The sequence below is a fragment of the Mizuhopecten yessoensis genome, unplaced genomic scaffold (assembly GCF_002113885.1).
Source record: "Mizuhopecten yessoensis strain PY_sf001 unplaced genomic scaffold, ASM211388v2 scaffold10745, whole genome shotgun sequence".
In the NCBI taxonomy this organism is placed as follows: domain Eukaryota; kingdom Metazoa; phylum Mollusca; class Bivalvia; order Pectinida; family Pectinidae; genus Mizuhopecten; species Mizuhopecten yessoensis.
Window position 1 is genome coordinate 721338 of NW_018408700.1, and position 23711 is coordinate 745048.

Sequence of the window (23711 nt, forward strand, 5' to 3'; positions counted from 1 at the left end):
CCCCCCCCCCCCGACATTAAAAGTGTATCGAGAACACCTTTGTGTTAGTTTAATATTCAGAAAGACTTCGTTGATTTTTGCAGTGACGTTACATTAATCACACCAAAGAGTTTGCAGACAAGCTAATATTGTGACATTTTTCCTATTTTTGTTGGGTCAACGTTTTGAGTTTGGGGAACTCGCCGGCTGTGATGGTGATGCGTTTATTCGTACGATGATCATGTGTTTCCCTCCGCTCCGCTTTATTTACCGGAAACAACAAAATCGCAACTAATAAAATTGACAAAAGAAGCTGGTCTCCGGTCAGGAGATCCGGAATTAAAAACAAAGCCGGATACCGTACCAATATTCCGGAATTACATTAGTAATAAACTAGAGCTACCTGACCAGTAGACCAGTCTGTACACAACATTTTATAGGGAAACGAGGTTTACACGTTTTATCTCAAGTATCATCCTCGATATCCAGGGGTTACGCTTACTTTCGCTCTCTGTACCCCTGGAATATGTCATAGCAAAATTGAAGGCACGCAGCTATCTATTTGATTCGTGTCAGGTAAAAAAGACTGACAAATCACTAGACTGATACTTGTCCTTTGAAAATAACAGAGGAGTGCACCCGACTTCACAGCCAATTAGTTTTACCGTTAAACGACCGCGAGAAATAACAAATTAGCCTTCTCGTCTCATCCACAAGACGTCGCTCAATGAACCTTCACTTTTGCTATGACATATTCCAGGGGTGGAGAGAGCGAAGGTGAGCTTAACCCATGGATATCGAGGATGCTCAAGTATAAGGTTAAGCATACTTCTGTTTCAATCTATATATGCTTTGTATTAGGTGATATCATATTAAAAGAGAAATAAATGGCAATACCGGGGTTCGAACCTGGGATACTTTAAAAACTCTAGACGGATACTCTACCAATATACTGTAGGTACCTGGTCGCCAACGATTGACAAAGCCACGTTCCGCTGCAAAAGCATAAAAAGACCTTATAACTTATAACCCATGTTGAAAGTGTCCTAAAGCAATTATTCTACATAGTATCGGTACATCACTAGGTAAACAGAAAATCTGTCAATCGCTATAGTTCTAGCTAATAATCGTCACGATCATTTCGTTTCGTGTTTGGGGGCTACGTGGAAACATTTTAATGTCGTTTGACTATCTGAAGATAACCGCAGAGAATTCAAGACTACGATGTCATATTGTGCATGTCCTAAATATACCCAAGTCATATATAATCATAACAGTGCATATCACTTTCCCCATTTACGATTTTTATTATGACGTCATACTGAAAAAAATACACATATTTAGGACGTCATTAATGTATGACAGTCACCGTAATACACAGATCTGTGATAAATAATGCATCATTTTCTAATCAAGAAAACGTAAACAAATTTGTTATTTGAAGAACGTTTTAGAATTACGTTGCGCACTGTAGAATTGGAAAAATTTAATGGCTGAACTTGAGGACACATGATACGACATCGACACTTCTCCCGAAGGATCGGACTAAAGCGTTATCACGGATTGTCATACTTTAGAAGAAACTGTGCACGAATGTGTTTTCCCTCTTGGGAATGATATTCTCAAAGTAGAATGTCAGTAGGTGTTAAGTAACGCCACGTAAACACTGGTCCCGACATAGACTCGATTTAAAGGTCACACCCACACATCCGAAGACAAAAAGAAATGTCTGTGTCATTGAAAGTGACAGCGATTTAAAGCAAAAGAAAATATCCATAACCGTCTATCGTACTTTTGTTATGTTCACATCTTTATTCAAAATCCAACAGTTGATAAAACTCTCAATGGCTGACGCGGATCAACACTATCCTGTTAGAAGCACTTTGCTCAGGAAAGCCCTTGTTATAATATTGATTTGTTATCACGCAAACACAAAATATATTTAAGCTAGGCAACACAGTTTTAAACGCAAAGGACCAGGGGCGCTAATGGTCCTTTCCGCCCTCATCGGGGATTTATGATAAGTTGTTATATTTGTCATCTGGAATAAATGAAGTATGCATATATGAAATTTCAAATTCATTTGACAACTGGTTTAGCGGATATGGCTTTACAAAGAGAGACATAAACGCGCATTTTCATCATAAATGCGTGAATATCGTCTGCTGTTTGCTATTTGGTTGAAAATTGGCCATTTTGAAGGAAATTAACTAAACACTCTTCAATTTTCGAAAGCCTCCGCATGTAACAAACAAATAAATATTTGACATGATTAAACATTGTTAAACTACTGTTCATTCGAAGAAATCACTTTTTGTCTGTCACATGCGGAGGCTTTCATTTCTACATGCTAACTGTTCAAAAACACCATATTTTGGCTATTTCTACAACCAACGTAGTTTCGTTGTTATGGTAGGGCATCTACGTATGTGCATTGGAAAACAATTTACACAAAGGAAAATGGATCCAATTAACCTATATGATGTTTATACCAGAAATTGGCAAATATATTCAAGTTGAAATTTTGTTATGAGGCCAAAAATAGCCCATAACGCCATAAGTCCTTTACACATATGGCATCTAATAACAACAACAATTGTTTGAAATGATCTTCGATAAATGTGAAAGTTCGTGGTATTTCTCCTTGCAAATTCCTGAATACCTTTATTAGCGACAGATCTCGTAGACGGTTTGAATTGAGGTGCCTTGTGGGCTTAAATCCACTTAAAGTGATATGCTAGCTGTACAAAATAGTAATATATGCATTCTTATCAGTTTATCATGCAGTGCTTTTAGGCTTCGTCGAAAAAACAATCCCCTATCGTGAGCACACAGAAAGAGTCGAAAGTAATAGTTTGTGCTATGAACGTTTTTGTATTCCGAGATGTGGAAGAACAATTACGAATTACTGTGTTTGGTACCAAAATGATAATAATGATAAAGATAGTTTAAGGTTAACACATAATTAACATTGATACGTATCAATCTAAGAAATCGGTTAAATGTGCCATATCTTTGTGCTAAATAGGGTGTTTATAAAATTTTATGGTGACTGATGTTATCATACAACTATTTTACATTAGTTAATTCGGTAATAACCAGGTATTTTGTGTGATGGGCGTCGTCGACTTCCTGTTCATAGTGGGTTCGCTGTAGAACTAATGGTCTTTCTATCTACCAGTGGTTATGCCGTTGTAGAAATAATGTTTGAGGAGAAGCTTCTTCCACGCATCTGAACTTTAATGTTTTTTAAATGGAAGGAAATACGAAGTTTTCTCACCAATGTCAAACTGTAATAAGTAGTAATGTATGTTGTAGACGTCTGATGAAGGACCAGACTTATTCAAGTACTACCTTGAGGATAGGACGAAAGAGGAGTTTGGAATCACGGACACGCCAATACCAGACTCCAAGCTCGCTAAGTAAACAAAATAAACTTCTTATATATACGTGTACTTACAGAAAAAATGTATAAAAAATCCTGAATCTCGACACCTGGTTGCGTCGAAAGATTCATCTGTATATATAGGAGCTGGACTAGATATACATGCCAGCGCTTTATATTTTTGTTTGTTAAAATTGTCTTTAAGTCAATAATACGTTAACATCAAAATTGAAATAGTTTTGGATGAATGAAATTGTTAAAATCGTACTGTCTCTAGTCGAGGCTGATGACTAAATAAATGATGTACACTTTATTACAATACGTTATATATTGTAAGTCAGGACATGTACAGATTGTCTGATTCATGTGTTGTAGAGAAGACTTGAGGAAGACGATCCGGAGAGAAAAAATACAAGAAATTATTATCAAGGCCGTGGACGAGTTTATAAAGGTACAGTTTTCGAAAGTCGTCCCGACAATCTTAGTTCAGCACATTGTCTCGACATACCGTCGTGTATTACATCGGGTAATCGGTATTCATTGATCTTGACAGGTAGTATCGTATATAGACCAGCTCGAAAACATTAGTTGTCTTCCGTTGCAACGGAACTCTTTTGTGTGTGTGTCTACTTCCGGGTAGTATATGCGAAACGCGATAAATATGAATCAAGACATATATCACTGGAACGTGAAGCAGTTGAAGCAGTGAAGTCTTTTCTTGGTGATCATGACTTGCTTGATGCTCCTATCGGAAGCAGTTTCAGTTAAAGTTGGATCATTGTTTCATAGAATATCAATATATGTATTCCAACAATGGGAACTAGCATTGCACCACCCGTTACCGATCTGCTGCTGAGGATGAATTCGAGACAGGCTTATTTTCATTAGCATACTTGCTCCATCCTTTAATTTCGTTTCCAGATATGCTGCTAATGATTTGTACTTGAATGAAAAATCTAGAACCACTGGCATCTTATTCATCCTTCTACACTAATCATTAGAAATACTCTGTTTCTCCTGATTCACTAACAGTTGCTTGAAGTATTTGAATACCAGCAACCTCAACACCAAGGCTGTGGTAGCTACCTACAATATTGCAATAACAATCACCTTACTACCAAAATATGTGGTAGTTACCTATAGTAACAATATTGAACTCAATACCAACCTCTATGGCAAATACCTATACATGTAATATAGTAATAATAATATTCACCTCAACACCAAATTCTGGGGCAGTTACCTATACTATTGCAACAGTATCCACCTTACTACAAAATTCAATAAAATTTACCTACTTGACGACAATAATCGTCTTATTCGGACTCGCCTCACTACCAAACAGTTCGGCACTTGTATCAATTTAAAACCATAGTAATTTTAACCTTAACTCGATGACAGTAACCTACATTGTGCAACATGAAAATAATTGTCACCTCACGACAAAGGTCTTCGACATTATTACATAACTACCAAACTCTACGACATTAACCTTCATTATGATACTAATAGTCACCTCGCTATTTAACTCAATGGAAAAGCAACGTCTTAAAATTCAAGATTATTGTTAAAGTTTCTCTCATTTTGTTGCCCTTTTTATTGTCCACTCATTCCTTCTGTCGTATTTTGTTTTGTTATAATTTACCGCAAAATACCAGCAAATATCAGGGAAAGCCGTTCGTGACTTTTTATTGTTAAAATGTATTTCGTTAGTTGTGAACATTTGTTAGATGAACCGTAAAGATGTATTATCTTTCTGGATATTGATCGCTTTGTTACTTTTCTTTATATTACCATGTGACCTGTCGTTCCGGATGCAAAGGTTTTGAAGAAACATGACCTCAATGGGGACGGTAAGATTGACATGAACGAAATGAAAAACGTATTTGCTGACGTAAGTAACTCTTTTGAATGCATTTAAAAGACTTTTTCATGTCGGAACTGGCGTGTTTGTGTTTATTGTTAGACCCTATATCATACCGGTATATATGTGTTTTATATTCTATAATCCATCTATCATATGCAGATAGACGTGTTTGTATATATTGCAAATAACCGTATGTTATTGGAATTCGCGTATTTGTGTATTATGCAATTTATCTAATCTGTTATATATGGGGATGGACATTTTTGTATATATCATTATTAAGCCTATGTTATTGGAATCCGCGTATTTGTGTATTTTGTAATTAATATATCATATGTGGACAGACGTTTATGTGTATATTGTAATTAACGTTGTGCTACGTCGACGACAAGCGTCACTTTCATTAGATGTTACGTTGAATGCGAATCACGGAGGCAGACACTTGACTATTTTCCTTATGGTAGAATACATATAATCGATATATAAAGAAATATTTACAGTTCACGCCAATATTCACTCAATAACCATTGTTTCCGCAACTTGATTTATCGTCTTATAATCTGACAATTAAACGTAACCAGTTTCTATGTCGTAGACAATAACACATGTTGGCGAAGCTATGCCAATTTTTCACGAACGAGACACAATTGTGTGACGAAATTAATGTTGGAGGAGTTAACCGGGGACTTGTACAAATTTAGACTGTTACTTTTATTGAATCGCACAGATGTTTATAACTTTTGAAATTAATTTCTTATCCGCTGATCAGACTTGTGAATAAAATAGTTTTTAACCATTTACAGCAAAATGCATTTAATATAAAGAGCAGAATTCTAATTTGGTCAAGTTATGAGGTAATACCTCAGTTGGGCATGCGTAAATTTATCATAAGGGCAATTCGCCATCTATTCAATTTACACCTGCTCAACTTAATTAATCAACTCATAACCAGGCAAAAATAGAAACATTTTCTTTAAATATATCACCTCGGTTTCAGAAATATATTACCCAGACCGAATTGGACCTGTGTTTACTAACCATTAACGTTCTAACTTTATTTTCCAACACAATAGGTGCACATATGTTGATTAGTTTTAGGCTGAGTATGTGATAAATTGCGTTTTCCCTTCCGGAAGTGTTTGTGTACACTGTAATATATCGTGTTGTAATACATCGTGTTATGTCGAGACATACATTGTACACGTTTGTGTATATTGTAAATAATTCGTGTAATGTCGGGGTCAGACATATTTGTGTATACTTATTATATTGTGTTATTTCGATACATACAACTTTGTGCATATTGTAAATATATCGTGTAATGTCGGGACAGACATATTTTTGTATACTTAATATATCGTGTTGTGTCGAGAGATACAAGCTTGTGTATATTATAATATATCGTGTAATGTCAGACAGATGTATTTTTATATACTTAATATATCGTGTTGTGTCCGGACTGGCAATTTTGTGTACACTGTAATATATCGTGTTATGTTGGGACAGACAAGTTTGATCGTATGCTGTCATGATACACGTGTAATGTATCACATTTGAATAGACTTGTACGGGTATAAATAAATCAAAGGAGCATGGTGCAAATAGATTTTATTAAAAAATGATCTAGGACATGATGTTTATTGTATTTGTAATACAAAATAATTGTCATTCTTATTCACAATGTCGTTTTTTTATAATCCGAAACTCTTCTTTAAACTTGTTATACGGTTCCCCGATGTCACTGTCAGTTTGATGTTTATTCATAGCTTGAAATGTTAAATGAGTAGCTCTGGTACCTTAGTATAATATTTGAAAATAAAATATGAAAACTTAAGGACGATGTGTCATCAATGAAGTGTTAACTTTGTTTGACCTCTTCACGTCGATATTTCAGTTCGTTCTTTAGTGCTAATATGTGGGTGGCAACGTTTTATCTGTAAAGCGCTTGTGATGTCATTCACAATTGTTTTCCCTCGTAAAATACCAGTATCAGCAACGGTCGCGCTAACTGTTGTTTTAAGACATGTTCAATCCAGAGATTGTACGACTGTCCCGCGTATTTCTTTTTATTTTGTTTACAGACCCTCACTCAATGCTCTTCTGTGATTTGGTTGCATCCGTGCTTGATCTATCCTCTTAACTCTGGTACCTTAGCACACTTGTGCTTTCCTGAATTTTGGTTTAAGTTCACATCGGTTCCTCCTCTGTTTCCGAACTGACATTTTGTTCAGATTTTTTTCTTACATTTTGATGATGTGACCTATCTTATTCATATATTTTGGTGCTGTGTTATAGTTTGTCTTTGTTTGTGTGGAAGAAGTAAAAAGTCGAAATCTAATCTTAGTTGTTTTTATTAAATGTGAAAAATTGAACTCATTCATCAACAGCAAAATGAATGAGCTTTTAATATTGACAATAACGATCATCGACTAGTCGGCCATATTGTGGAAGTGTTATCCATCAAAATCCTTTTTGTTCTGTAGTCAGAGTTTTCTAACAAGAGCAAGCGGATTATTTTTGGTCATGGGAGACAATGCGATGCAGTGGAGGCGTTCGATCTTCTTGACGCTAATAGCGATGGGCAGGTAAAAATAAAAAGGGAAACAGATAACCTTTTTATGGAACAATCTTCCGTTCGCTGTAAAATCTATAAATACTTTTAAAAGCAATTTAAGAACTTGAATTTGGTAAACATGAGTTACTTAGGCAATAAGGTTTCCGAACAAAAACTTAATAGCTGTGTATTCGCCTTACTCATACAAAGACTTTTCTGAGTAAGAACTTAATGTCGGTATCTACGACTAACCAAGACAAAATCAATGCTGGATTAGAGCTTGATTTTAATCAAACAAATCCGATTATAGGTTCAAACTTGATTTTGGTATACATGACGTTTTCAGTTTTACCATATATTTATCTTTTATCCACGTTTTATCAATCAGGTGACGTTCGATGAGCTAGTGACGTTTGTGGAGCAGCGAGAGGGTATAGATCTTCAGCAGCTGTATACGGGCTATAAACGGCACGAGATAGACGGGGTGACCTCATTCTTCTCCACCTGTCTCAACGCTGTCTTCCTTAATGCAAGCCGAATATTCATGGAGGTATTGTCATTGTTCGTGAAAGCGTTGTTTATCTGTGCATTATCGTTAATTTCCATGTTTATACTTTTCATTGTCGTTATTCTCACTGTTTATACTTTTCATTATCGTTAATCTCACTGTTTATACTTTTTATTATCGTTATTCTCACTGTTTATACTTTTCATTATCGTTAATAACACTATTTATGATTTTCATTATCGTTAATATCACTGTTTATACTTTTCATTATCGTCAATATCACTGTTTATACTTTTCATTATCGTTAATATCACTACTTATACTTTTCATTATCGTTAATCTCACTGTTTATACTCTTCATTTTTGTTAATTTCACTGTTTATACTTTTAATTATTGTTAATATAACTACTTATACTTTTCATTATCGTTAATATCACTGTTTATACTTTTCATTATCGTTAAAATCACTGTTTATACTTTTCATTATCGTTAATATCACTACTTATACTTTTCATTATCGTTAATCTCACTGTTTATACTCTACATTATCGTTAATTTCACTGTTTATACTTTTCATTATTGTTAATATAACTACTTATACTTTTCATTATCGTTAATATCACTACTTATACTTTTCATAATCGTTAATCTCACTGTTTATACTTTTCATTATCGTTAATCTCACCTGACACATTTACAGATCGAATACCATATTTATCTGTTGTATATATGCCTACTGATAGTCCTACCCTTTCACTTTTGTTACATTTTATTTCAACACCAACAATACAAGTCGTCAAACATATTTAGGGGTCACAACTAAAAAAGCTTTTACAAAGGTTACAATATGACATGGTTAGATTAAAGGAACGTGTTCTAGACAGCGGAGGCGATATTTCATCACGTAGTGGAATATTATGTATTGTGTTTACATGACCACAATGTCTATTTATCTAATAATACAACATGCCTTAAGACACATTTTGTAAAAGTGATATGACGGTGGTATTTGTAGATACTCATTTATTATAATAAAACTGAAATTTTACAGTTGCTGCGTTTTGTAGAAATGAAGTCAAAAGTCATATACAATGTAATGACTTCAGAATGAAGTAGATTCAGTAGCGAGTAACACACCGAGGAAGTTACCGGTACAGTAACATGTTGATGATAGAACTCCACTGGTTGTTATCTCAACATTGTTGTCTTGTTATTTCGAAATGACTTGTGAACTTTAGAGAGTGATTTTTCTACATTCTACTGCCTCCCCAGGATACTCTCACGGTTAACATTACGCCCATCCTCGATATCCAGGGGTTACGCTCACATTCGCTCTCTACACCCCTTGAATATATCATAGCAAAATTGAAGGCTCAGTGTTCGCCACCTTGTTGATGAGACAAGAAGATTAGTTCGATACTTTGATATACATCAAACGAATCTCGCGGTCACGTACATTGCGCAACGGTAAAAATTGACAGGCTTTGAAGTCGGGCGTCTCTCCTTTGTAATCTTCAAAGGACAGGTATCAGCCTAACGATTGGTCAGGTGTGTTTTTTTACCTGAGACCAATCAAACAGATATCTATCTTCGTGCCTTCAATCTTGCTATGACATATTCCAGGGGTGTAGAGAGCGAAACTGAGCGTAACCTCTGGTTATCGAAGATATTTTACACCCAGGAATAATTCTGATTCGCTGACTGTGATCACAGAAACAAATCAAAGTTTGTCTGAAAAAAAGAAAATTTAAAATTAGAACCGATTCATCAGACGACATCATTATATCACGGTATGAACAAATTGATGTGCAGGTTTTGTTTTCATTAATTCCGAAACGAATTAGTTGTTTAATACTTATCAGGTAAAAAGTTTAAATTATTGTCCTGTTGGGACCTTCCAGAGGAAATGTTGGCCTTGACCTGCCTCTGGCTTCTACACATCTGGAAATAGTTTTGACTGTTGACTGCTTCACTGTTTTCTCGTACTTTCAAAAAACGCTTAACAGTTACTCCATTCCGTATAGGTTTATTGTCAAAAGCATTATCCCTCGATGTTGGTACCAACATAGCAAACTGTTTTTGTTTATGTTTTCGTCGTTACAAAATCCCCTTGCTGCACAATTCTGCCAGCGTATTCGGATTAAAGGAAATGTACAACGGTGCATCATCAGGTGGCAATTATATCTATTCAGCAGTCGCTCCTTCCCTGTATTGTTTAATTTAACCAGCATAGCTTCATTTCTTTCTAAAAAAAACTCTTCATTGTATATTATACCAATTGTTTTCTCTTTGAAAAGTTGTATTTTGGACTATGTATCTCAAGCTGTAGAAGTTCCCGTTTGGTATCCGACGTCTTTCATAAAGCTTTGAGCGTTTAGTGTTCAGTGACGTTATGTTAGTTGTTAAAAAGACGTTAATTAAATAACCTAATCGGTATCAAAAGAATCGGAACCAATTCCGTCTTTTCGTATTGCAGAGTTATCTTCTCTTGTGAGCAGGAATTGATTGTTTCGTCATTTGTTTCTGAGGGTTAAGTCATCAATGTTTGAGAAAACGACGTAATTTTCTCACACAAACCAATGACGTAACAATCAATACCTGCTCACAAGAGAAGATTCCTCTGCAAAACGCAAAGACGGAATAACCCCTGTTTCTGAATGTTGTGGATTATTTTCTTTTATGAACCGAACTTCCTAAGTTTGTTGCTAGTCTGCTGAAAGGCGGTGTGAATATTGATCCAAGAAATCAATAAAGTGGTGCGATCGTGCCATGAAAGCAGAAATTAGATCCTAAACTGGCTGTGAACATAGTTTGATTAATTCATGGCTATAAATAAACTTCGCTGTCATGAAGAATAGTCGGTTTTGGAACGATGCTATAACAATCTTAAGTCGAAATCAAGGTCTAGCCCTGCTAACGTTCTACACTCAAAACACTGACTTTGATTTTATTTTGAAGATTTCATCTCTATATTTTCTTATTGAAGTCCAGTTATGTATGATTCTTCTTCTCAGAAATGATTTGTCAAAGCTACAGCCATGTCAGTTTTTAATGGAAAGTAACAGTTTTTAATGGGTAGTAACAGTTTTTAACTGATAGTAACAGTTTTGTAACAGTTTTAATGGATAGTAACAGTTTTTAATGGATAGTAACAGTTTTTAATGGGTAGTAACAGTTTTTGGCAGTGGTACGGGAATCCTTCAATGCCGTTTTAAATTGATAATCGGTCAACCATCGATATTTATATACATGCAGCAAAAGCCTACTAGGTGTCGTGTGGGCAGCTGTTGCATCGACTATACCAAAATATGACGTTATTCAATATTTTATCGAAACTACGTCCGTATTCATACGTTCCATACACATTTTATTACGTATCTACTTACATGAAGGAAGTGTAGTATGCCTTTAAACCTGACATATTTTAATCGCACAGCAGCTTTAAACTACAAAACGTTTCTTAACAGTACGATTCTCCCGGTAAACAATAAAGCTGTTCAGTAGACATTTACTCTTACATACCAACATGCAATGAGATACAACTATCGAATGGAACAATTTATCATTATTTTCTTCAAACATGCAAGAATGTAACACTAATATACATAATGCTACATTATATAGTATTGCATTTGAACAGGGCTATGATATAGACCGGACTGTTGGCATCAATACAGGGTACGTTGGATCGAATAACTATGACCTGGAAGAAAAGGATATCGATTTCTTGCTTTTGGTAAGATTGACTTTCGGTTGGTTTAATAGTGATATTACTTACGGTTAGGATGACATGTGGATGGTGTATATAGTGTTGTTGCTTTATAAACATGATTTGGAATACGTTTTGAGCTCTGAGATTTTAGGAATAGACGAGCCGTTATCCTTATACGATGCATCAATGTTGTAGATAAAATGAACACTACAGTTCCATGCAAAACAAAATTAAGGTGAATCTAACATCGATATATTCAAAAATACTTGATGCTCAGATATCAGCTTTCATCTTGAGTATACACAACAAAATAATGATGACAGAGAAAGATGAGTTATTTGCATTTTCTTTGTACCATATCTCATTTTAGGTATTTTTTAGTGTTTCATTTTCTTCACAAGTATTTGCTACTTGTAAAATAGCTGGTTTTCCATTTCAGCAAGGACGCAAAAGTACATTAGCCTACTTGAAGTACTACGTTGAGAAGAGTGAGCATAGAATCAACAGTGAAAGCGTCTTCGAAACCGTTCCACTAACTCCTCTTACACCGAAACCAACTCCTTTCACCTGAACTAGTTTCTCGCCCCAAAATCAGGTTCTTACGTCTAGAGCAATCATGTGGGTAAAATAGTGGCGTGTTAAAAAATAGTGTTCTTTTTTACTCCTAAAGAACCGTCTCTCATGTCAAAAAACGAGTCTCTTATGTGCTTAACCTATTTCTCACGAATAAACTTATCCAGGTGTAGAATAATGGGGTTGAAATGTATCACCCATTCACAGTATTGCAATGTATTTAGGATTATTCTCTTGCATTATTATTTAAGATAAATTTCTCATACTTTCCATCCGAGTCAGTCTCTTAATTAATCAAGTCATTATTTCACGTGTATTTACCCTTACTCTGGAGCATATTTCTATTACCACTGACCTTGTGCTTCTGACATACTCCGCGTTAAGTATCTAAGCAATTATCAATTTCCTCTCACTAACGCAAAAAGCTGTACCACACCACTCCACTTCACGATAAGTAGCCAGGTGCTTGCTAATTACCTCACATGAATGTAAACGTTGACGTAAGCGTGTTTACTGCATACATAATGTAAAGTGAAATACATATCTACCTCAAATTCGTTACAAAAATATAGATTTGTTAATCGTTATATAGAGAACAAAGGAATGTATACAATGTAATTATGACATTTCATTGACTGACTGTTTGTTCCGTTCAAGAGAATGCGCAAAAGTGGTCTCCTCAGATATATTATCTAAGTAAAGCATTAATAAGTTGCAAACAGCTTTGAGAGGATTAGAAATTTGAAGTCTTCTAGAGAGATAACAGAGGTGGTCTCTTGAGCAAATTCGACTGTATGTATATACAGAAATGCCTTGGTTATGTTGCAATTGCGTGTTTCATGAGCTCGTACGACATACAGCATTCCATGACATTATGTTGTTCATTAAGTTTATTATCTAGTACGGAAGTTACAGTGCTTTGATTTTAAGGCTATTCTAATCATAACCCAATTCAAAATATTTTGAATTTAAATTGGAAGGTTTATTTGTTCACTGTTCATTACTAATTGATAAGTAATGTTTACTGATACTGTTGTTTCAGGACACCATTGGTTTCTAGTGAAAGCTTTATCAGGGCACAAATGTGTAGTAATGATTACATAATGTTTACAGTACATTAATGACTTGTGATAATTAATCTTTAATAATGATAACATTATCAGGACACCATTGTTTTCTAGTGAAAGCTTTATCAGGGCACAAATGTGTAGTAATGATTACATAATCTTTACAGTACATAAATGACTCGTGATAACAGTATCTTTAATAATGATTACATTATCAGGATACCATTGTTTAGTAGACATGCATTTATTTAATGGCACACATGTTCAGTATTGATTACATTAGGTTTAGAACAATCGTCGTGATTTTATAACTTTGTACTGTGATCACATTATCTTTAGTAGCGTTTACATAATCAGGGCACATTATTAAATACGGGTTATTTAATCTTTAATACAGTTGTAGAGATATTTATTGATAGTACATAGTTATTTTTTTTTTTATCTCGAATTGTTATCACATTATCGATACACCATTTGTGGAAGTTATATATCCGAAGTACAATTACAGTAATTATATTATCAGGATTGCAATGTATAGTTGTGATTACATTATCAAAACAAAAATGTTTACGACGGTGTTTAAATGTTCAACAAAGGCCATATCTTTTAAATATATACAGATTTTTTGCGGCTTTATCTCAGAAAATATCATTTGCATTTAAGCAAAATGTTACCTATGCTAAATCTGGGCCCGGAATCATCACCATTTTCGTGCTCCAGAATGGATTTATGACAAAATCAAATGAAGAATTTTAGACGTTAAATGCAGTATTTGATTAAAATTCGTTCCAAACTGACGAACATGTGAAATATGAATAAGTTATCACTGGAAATGGAGGTGGGCTATATCAAATAATGGGAGAGAAAGAGGACGATTTCACAAATAACATTAAACAACATGACATTGTACATTTGATCGTATAACGTATTACTTACCATAGCACTGGCTTCAGGTCAATTGAATTTTGGATCTAAACCTGGTATTGTTTCAAGAAAAATTAATATGCATTTGTGTTTGCATAATGAGATTAAATCGTTTAATTTGTTTATTGATAAATAACATGTGTTGTTGTTTTTTTGATCGGAGTACCAACAATACGTTTTCTTTATGGATATTGATGTTTTCTTTGGGTGATCACATCATTGTCTTGTATTGACACTAAGTTCAATTGTATTCTATGTAATAGTATGCAATTGGTACAGGCTATTGTGCTGAGGAAGTTGTCATTCAGATACATATTTTGACGAACTACCCTGCTTAACGACTAATAACCTATCACACAAATATACCACTTACTTAATATCGATACTCGACAGGACAACTTATTGGCAAACGTAACATTTAAGTTGTGCATGCAAATTATTTTCAGCTTAAACTATCAAAAACATTTTTGTATTCATTAGCATTTAAGTCCTCCCTTAATATCAGTTTTACTAAAAATAAATACATATATAGCGCCCTATCTAGCTTACATAAGCCACTCTAAAGCGCTTTACAGTACATAGATATACAATTGTATACAATCAATACAATTAGCATATACATTAATCAATACAATATTGAGGAATTCGCAGGAGCTGCCTTATCAGGCTAGTCCTATGCCACCTGGCTAATATCTCCCTATGTTTGTATTGTGTTCTGTTTGTAGTGGGACCGTGTTTCTAACGGTATCATTTATAGTGCCACCTCACTTGAATGCTACAACACAGATACCGCAACATCCACCCCAGATCATTTTATACTCCACCTGGGTTGTTGGAGTAGTGTGGGCAGGAGAAAACACATTTTCTGAATTTTCCATACGTACGACGACTTCGGGTATCGAACCACTCGACCAATCCGCCCACTGTATCTTATGTGTATCTGTTGATGATTAATTTTACCGAGTTTTAATTGTCATATTTCCTCTTGTGTACATTTGATTTATTGCTGTTTCAAAAGTAATTCGATCGTGAATATTCACATGTGTGAGATAACACTGACTGGCGCAACATGCAAAGGTTTCTGAATTATAAAAGGACTGCAATATTGAAATTCGAGTTGCGTATTGTGACGTGTAAATGGAGACGTTATGAGTGTAGCAACGACATTAAATATTATTACTACCTTAACATGACACGGCGTTAATGTAAGCTTGGCGGGAATTTCCTACATATAAATAACAGGATGTAAACAACGATATGGACAAGGTTGGTCAGGATATGTAGCATAACGAAATCTTGATAACTGATTTAAGAAACCATCAGTAAGTAATAACATGTTTATTATTTCTTAAGCATTGCTGCTAATGTATGTCAATAACATTAAAAAAAAATTGCCGTTAGCAAAAGAATACAAATAGTCTAACATTCATTGTTGAATTTATTTTATTGTGGTGTGACGGAGCCAATGGTTCGGCTTTGAAATCATAATTATGAAACAATACACCGAATTCTGTTTACAGTTTATTTATACATCTAACGTCACAGTAACCAAATCGGGACACATGAAGGTAAAAGTCACAAGAAATGTGCATGCTGCGCAAAGAAGTATTTTAAAATTGAAAATATGGATTTAAAGATGCTTATATACCAATAAAACAGTGTATGGACTTTATTTACTGCCACTTATGGTTACAATCGAGGGCATAAACATCACAATTGATGGAGCCCATGTACCATAAGAAGAAGAAGAAAAAGAAGAAGAATCACAGTTTTAGTTTGTAAATAATGACGAAAATGTCACGTTCTAAATTGATGCGCCATGATTTTCAAATTTGTATGTGACTTTTCACAATCCTAATATATCACAACTAATGGTAGTTTGGAAAAGAAATTCATTCGGAACGACCCTTGCATCTTAAATATTCCAAAGATATGCCATGTTCTGCTAAATACTTTTTTCATCTCATAATATAAGCCAAAACTGGTAGGGATGTCCCGATTTGGGTACAGCTACACCTGTTTCGCGATTACGTAACCATGACTATCTTTCCAGTTCTATTTATAGAACCACGCGCCAGAAACATCAACTTGTTATCAAAATGAAAAGATAATGATAAGTGAACAACAATTCCTGGGATCGGTTCTATGGATGAAATACATCATTATTTCACTAAAATGTGTCCCGATTTGGGTACTGTGACGTTATACATATATACAGGTATATGTCCATATGCACACTGCAACCCTTTCACTGCTCACATGCTGTCATCCCAACGTTTGTACCACAACTCCCAATAGTTACATCCTCTCTCGTGCACCTAACAAACTAAACCGAACTCTATCACACACACACACAACCTGTCCTACAAAAGTATATCCACTGTAGATAACCCTTTGTTTTCATGACACTGGCCATTCTCAATCAGCATTTCTCCCTAATGGTCCGAGCTTTAATTGACAACTTAATAAGATCTCCAGAACCAAGTAATGTGTCTTAAAATTTAAATTGCACGCCTAATCTTAAACAAATAAACAACTACAGACTCTCCGCAGACACTCACTGATATGTACAGCTGCGGCTGACACAACTCATTAATTAGAACCACTGACCACTTTGACCCCTACGTATGCTGGCCCACTCAACTCTCCTCCTACTCCTAAAGATAACACTTTTTCACATTGTCAATGGCAGCTTTAGGGGGATAGTCTAAACATATTTTGCAACTCCTTACCTATGCATCCTAGATACACTCTAGATCTTGATAATGTCATATATACATACAACACGAAAACTTCCAACAGTATATTGTGTATTATTCTAGCACTGGAGGAGATAAAACAGATCAAAATGGAGTACCGGTACATTCAACAAACGGGTTGTAGACTAAAACTTGATCATGCAATAGCGTTTGTTTAGGAAAGAAGGTTAATTAAGGTTATGTGATAACGGCCTGACGTTATATGGGACACTTTTGTTCACAGAGCTATGTTTAGCCACATTACCGTACACACAAACAATTGGAAACTTTAATAACGTTGTATACAGATAGTATCATACATTGTATTTACCACTAATGGTCATGCAGGCTTGCTGTTCAGTATTGCCATTCTGACAAATGTTCTATTTCAACGTTCCTCATTACCATCAATTTAAATTTTACTTGAAATTTAAAGAAACATCTTCATGGTTCATTTCACCAAAGAAATACAAGCAGAGTAGGAATTTGAAAGAAAGCTATTAAAACCATAACTAACGATTGACCGAATACGTTTACCCTTCATAAATACAGTTGTGTAACCGAACAACGCAACAAAACAGCGTGTTCCCATCGTACATACATCGTGCACACACCATCCGCACATCGTCCACACATGGTGCGCACAACTGTACATGTGTGATTTAACAATCGTTCGCCCTGTTGTGCACTTCTCACCGTACAAATGTACGATTTGGTACAATTGGTGGATCAATATAACGGGGAAAAAATCCGGACCTCTTGTTTGGAATAAGGAACACTGTATATAAAAAACGTCGAATTCATAAGGATTACGTTAAATTTTACAATGCGTGTTACATAGCATTACAGTGACCGTTAGGCTGTCAATAATGGGTTTGGCTCCCGCATAACTGAACAGGTAAATAACATTTTGATGATTGACCGAAGTTTTACCTGGCCTGTGCCTGACAAAGAGTTGATAAGTGATACCCGTTATAAAAACTGGACGTTAGGTTTTGTTATTTGTATCCGTTTCGGTCTATAGCTCCTTTTTATCTGGATTTTCACACCTTGGCGAGTTACGTAAGTGCCCCGGGTGGGGAAAAATACGAGACAGGTACAGTTACAATATCTCTATGTTTACAAAATGTACATGGGACTGTGCATGTCTATATGTGTTATTTTACATGTACCGATTTGTGTCGTTTAAAAAACACCGAAAACACTATTTTTGAATAAAAAATACAGATAGAAAGATTAACATATCTATATATATGTAATTAGAATATACACTTGAAAATCAAGATTACATGTTTCAACACAAAACCATATATATTGTTAAGCCTTTTCTCATTTTACACCAACCATCTTGGTTAATCTTTGTCATCGCACAACGTTCACCCACCGTCCGAACAAATATGCGTCCAGAATTTCATCGTTTGCACATCGTGCACACATCGTTCGCATATCGTGCACACATCGTGCATACACTATGCGCACATCGCGCGCACAACGCACATCGTGTAACGTTGTGCGATCCCACAACTGTACCATTTCTAAACTTATCTCCGGTTTCTACCTTTATATCACAAAAAGTCTATTTTCCTATCGTGCATATACACGGTAGACGACTATACATGAAAAAGTTGCACCTTTAAAAGTTCACGCAACTGCGCAGTAAGTGTGTGCTCCATGACCCATAAAATCAACGATTGACCGCCTTAAAAGTTCACGCAACTGCACAGTAAGTGTGTGCTCCATGACCCATAAAATCAACGATTGACCGCCACAGGGGTAAAAATCCTCAGCCAAAATGATCACCGATTTCAAATACAGGTCTATTCTCATTGCGCATTTATACAAGCGCCATTACGTGTGTACAGGTGTATGTTTCAAATATCAACGCGTTCGCTTACTAAATGTGTGCTCCGTTGTAAAACGTTTATTTACATTATTGTTCCTTGTTTGTTAATGTTTCATCACTTTTTTCACTTTATGTATCTATTCACACGGGTCGCATGCTGATGTTCAGCGATGCTTTCATAATTCCATCACAATCGTTATGATCAAAAATAAGCTGTCATTGTATCTCTTGACCTACTTTCCCTCTCTTAATACATGTGCGCGACAAGCGTGGCTGATAGGTTGGGTTACTGAAATAGCTTGATAAAATAAAGCAATATTACAACTCATCACTAAAACCAGCTTAAAAATCAATAAGCATCGCAGAATATAATACCATGCACAGATTGCACCTGTACCCTGTGATAACAATGGCAGGATTCTTTGCATGAGTACATCCGGTAACCTTTGAATAGTTTTACATGTGTATATCATGAAAATCCCCCGAGAGATGTATATGAATAGATTCTGAAAATCTTCTCATAGATTTGCATGAGTAGATTTTGGAAAAGTTCTGATATATTTGAATGAGTAGATTCTGAAAATAATCCTGTTTGATTTGCACCAGTATATTCTGAGAATCATACGTCGCTTTGCATGAGTAGAATATGAAACTCTTCTCAATCAATACCCATTACAAGTTAGACTCGCAGCTAATACCGAAAGCCAGCAATGGTGCAGTTGATAGCGCACTTGCCTTTCACCAAGGCGGCCGGGGTTCGATTCCCCGATCGGACATGAAAAGGTTGGGGACACCTGCCGGGCCACATGGGTTTTCTTCGGGTACTCCGGTTGCCTCCCACACTAAGCCCCCCCCCNTAATATAAGTTGAAATAACTTGTTTCATAACTGTTGTAAAATAAATAAAGTTTTTGTATATTAATATTAAATACTACATCACTGTTGTGGGTTGTTGTTATCTAATTTGAAAAGTAAACGTTCTGGAGATGTTGTATGGTCCAAACATAAATTTATTAGAATAACTTTCTCTAGGTCGGTGGGTGATGTCTGGAGTATCCAAAAACACATCCGTACCGTCCGATGCCTAGGTCCTACCTGATATTCCAAGCATAATCATGTCATAAAGTACATTTACACAATACAAATAGGGTTGTTAGTTTGAGTGACATCTGTCAGTCACAGCAATTGTCCTTTGAGACGAGGCCGTACCCGACCAGGTAAGCCAATTTAGCTGTCCTTTGTCTGAGACTGAATGCAGTGTCCGACCTGGTAAGACCAGTTAATCCTGTTACGTAATATATAATTAGATTAAAAGGTATTTGGTATACAATGACCTAATTCATGAGTTAATCTGACAACAATTATTGAAACAAATTTACATAAAATGATTCCAGCATATGATTAGTATGTCACTCGGTAGAATAAATTAAATGAAAGTGTGTAGGTTAAAACAGAGACATATATACGTCTCTGGTTAAAATACGCTAAATAACGAATATAATGAGATATTAAATTAAAGTTCAAATTTAGCACTTTTATCATAAAATTCGTTATGATACAAACATTCTTGTATCGATATTTAATAATGCATAGTTTAATAACAGAAGTTAAGCTATTCGTATCTATATATTGCCCATGAGAGCTAGGTTAAGCTTTATTAATTCCAATATATTAGAACAGTCATTGATGATCAGATAATGGACAGCTTAATGGTATTAAACTTCCATACAAGTTCATAGGAGGTACAGAGTGTATGTATAGCAGCGTGGATATTCAAGCACGTCGCCCCTAAACCCTACAGGAACAGGAAATAGTTGATTCGAGTTGAGATAGAAATTAGTCTAAATACTTGAGTGAATGAGACCAAAACGTTGATGGAATGTTTTACTGTTCATCGCCTGCAAATGCCATCACATATTATTTTACTGTGTTCTGCTAATGCCGAGTTTCCCGAAGGAGTATTTATATACCCATTATACATCAAACGTTATATTGAGTCTGTTACTAAGTAGTGTGTATGGCCTACGGTCTTCTGAATCGTTGGTTGGCTGGCCATGTTCCCCAATACCCCCACAACCAACAGAACTCTTCTCGTCCTTGTAATGAGTGTACGAGCGTGAATCAATTTTATCAGGAGAATCGGATAGTCGAAACCGACTCGCTTGGTTACATTTGTTGGTAGCTGTTAGCTATAGGCATCAGGAGAGGTTAGTGGTTAAACAGACTGGTGGGCTGGAATAAAGGATGACAGTCGACTCCTTTCATTGTTAATACGCGCGGCAATGACAGGAATTCAAGGCATGCGTGACCATAGACTCAGACAACGATTGCCGTAATACTTCATAACATTTGAAGGAAGTGTTTATTATACCCTGTGGTTACCTGGTTAAATTCGTCACAGGTGTGTATTGGAAAGTGTGTTTTTGGCAGGCGTGTATTTAACACGCGTGCATTTGACAGGTGTGCAGTAGACAAGTGTGTATTTGACAGCTTTTCATAAACTCTTAACTTTTTGCAATAACATATATATAATATAACCGGCGATAGGATTACCCAAGTCAGCTGTTCAAGGACCCACCCAAAGCTGACGGTCGTCAGGTAGGTTGTGTTTTATAATCTTTATCTTTACTCTTATTTATCAGCTGTGTACATGTACTTTTGTGTCTCGCTCAACCCGTACCAGCGTGTGTCTGTGTGGATGTTCGCCGCATTCCTTTACACTACTGTAGAGAAAAATAACCTATTTGAAAAGAGTGCGGTCAGTGGACTATCTTACACCCATACATAGCTATAGGATATATGTACAGGGTTTTCAATGAAGTGTTAATGCATGAGGTGTAATCAAATTGCATACACAACATACATATAAGCCACACGTTACAATGTACATGTGTATACTGCTTAAAGTGCTTATTTCCCCTTCCTTCGTCCTACTTTCTGTATAGCCATGTGGCTCATTAATAAACGTGTATTACTCATGTAGATAATGTTGAGATTAATCCCCCTTACTTTTACTATGTGGTTATATATATATAAAGTATATGCTTTCCTCGCGTAGTGACTAGTGTACATGTACTAGTACAGAATCACAACTGATAATTTAAATATAGCGATGAGTTAAGTAAGGTAACAAGGTAAATCAATAGTGTCGGTCTGGCCCCCACAGTCGATTAATTAAACAGACAGACCCAGTCCCCATACTTAAACAACTGTATTGGATTATCCACGTACATACCGGCATAGCCACCTATTTCTACACCCACATACGTCCACACAAACATTGGTTGGGCGTTTGTCATTTAACCAGAAGAATACATTCGTTTATGACAAATATATCCACTCCTACATTCATCCATGTATGACTGTATAGTCTGAAAAGTAAACACAAACCTATGTTTGAATGATGAGTTATAAGTGCCCAGTATTTTCTCTACATTACCTTGATATGTGTTTAAGTAATTTTTGTAAAATCAAAATAGTCCTTGTCATGGCCCCCATTGATTATAATTGTTTCCTGTCTTTTGACCGACATCACATACATGTTTTAATTATGAATCAATTACTTCATTTATAAACTAAATGTCACACAGAGACATTTTCTTTAACTTCCCGATAAGACGGACGGTCAGTGATTCATTGATGAGCAAGAACCGCCTTTACGAGGTTTCATTAATAATTCATAGCTGGGCTATCCTATCAGTACAAAATCTTGAGCAAAATTCAGCCATCTGAAAGTATTCAGATATTTCTATTTTAAGTGTATATGGATATGCTTTGTTACCTGTCAGATATATTGCCACTTTCAGATCGTCGTCATTCCCTGATTTGAATGTATTATATTTACATATGTGACCTATTTCCATTCCTTGAGTAGACACAAGGTATGTTATGGCGGGTGTTCCTTGTGTTAAGGAAACGCTCACTCCTTTGATGCTCCTGGTTTCAGTTACGTTTCTAGAGTGCGATTAAGATTAATTTACCTGGGTTTTCTTTTCCTTGACGACATTGAGTTTTGATTTTAATGTTGAGGATGTGTTACATTATTTAGGAAACAGTTGTCCCAATGGATCATCGGGTTTTCACCAACGATTCTTGTGGGCGTTTATGACAATTTTTTTTTTCACTCTTTCACTTAACATCGACGAGTTTCGATTTTCTCAATGGGTGCTGCCGCTGTATTTTATATATTTTCATTTTGTCCTGGCCTTGAGATCTTTTCTTGAGTTGTTAGGAAATAGTATAACCTTATGCGTGCGTGGAAGAGGGTATAACCATACATGTTGGGAGCAAGTATCAATAAATAAGATTATGTGTGTTTGGAGGTAGAATAAGATTATGTTTGTTAGGAAGGAGTAAAATATTATGTGTGTAGAGAGGGAGTATAAGATTGTGTGTGTTGGGAGGGACTATACTAGCATGTGTGTTGGGAGGGAGTTTGATAATATATGTGTTGGGAAGGAGTATAAGATTATGTGTGTTGGAAGGGAGTATAAGATTATGTGTGTTGGGAAGGAGTAAAAGAATATGTGTGTAGGGAGGGAGTATAAGATTATATGTGTTG

General features: G+C 35.6%; 2 protein-coding genes across 3 annotated transcripts in view; both read left to right on the top strand.

The window, feature by feature from the left end:
• The window catches only part of LOC110462095, a 24800-nt gene extending 12022 nt beyond the window's left edge, over positions 1-12778 (top strand). Inside the window, exons 8-14 of the mRNA XM_021515927.1 lie at positions 3298-3401; positions 3740-3815; positions 5187-5258; positions 7715-7816; positions 8174-8335; positions 11935-12030; positions 12446-12778. Of these exons, the coding sequence (XP_021371602.1) occupies positions 3298-3401; positions 3740-3815; positions 5187-5258; positions 7715-7816; positions 8174-8335; positions 11935-12030; positions 12446-12577 (744 nt within the window). The 3' untranslated portion in view covers positions 12578-12778. The remainder of the gene's footprint in view (positions 1-3297; positions 3402-3739; positions 3816-5186; positions 5259-7714; positions 7817-8173; positions 8336-11934; positions 12031-12445) is intronic.
• Positions 12779-21022: 8244 nt separating this feature from the next.
• LOC110462082 overlaps positions 21023-23711 on the top strand; it is a 30161-nt gene continuing 27472 nt past the window's right edge. Inside the window, exon 1 of one of the 2 annotated variants that reach the window (XM_021515906.1) lies at positions 21023-21748. The gene's annotated coding sequence lies outside the window, so the exon portion shown is untranslated. The remainder of the gene's footprint in view (positions 21749-23711) is intronic. The other variant, XM_021515903.1, reaches the window with a different exon arrangement.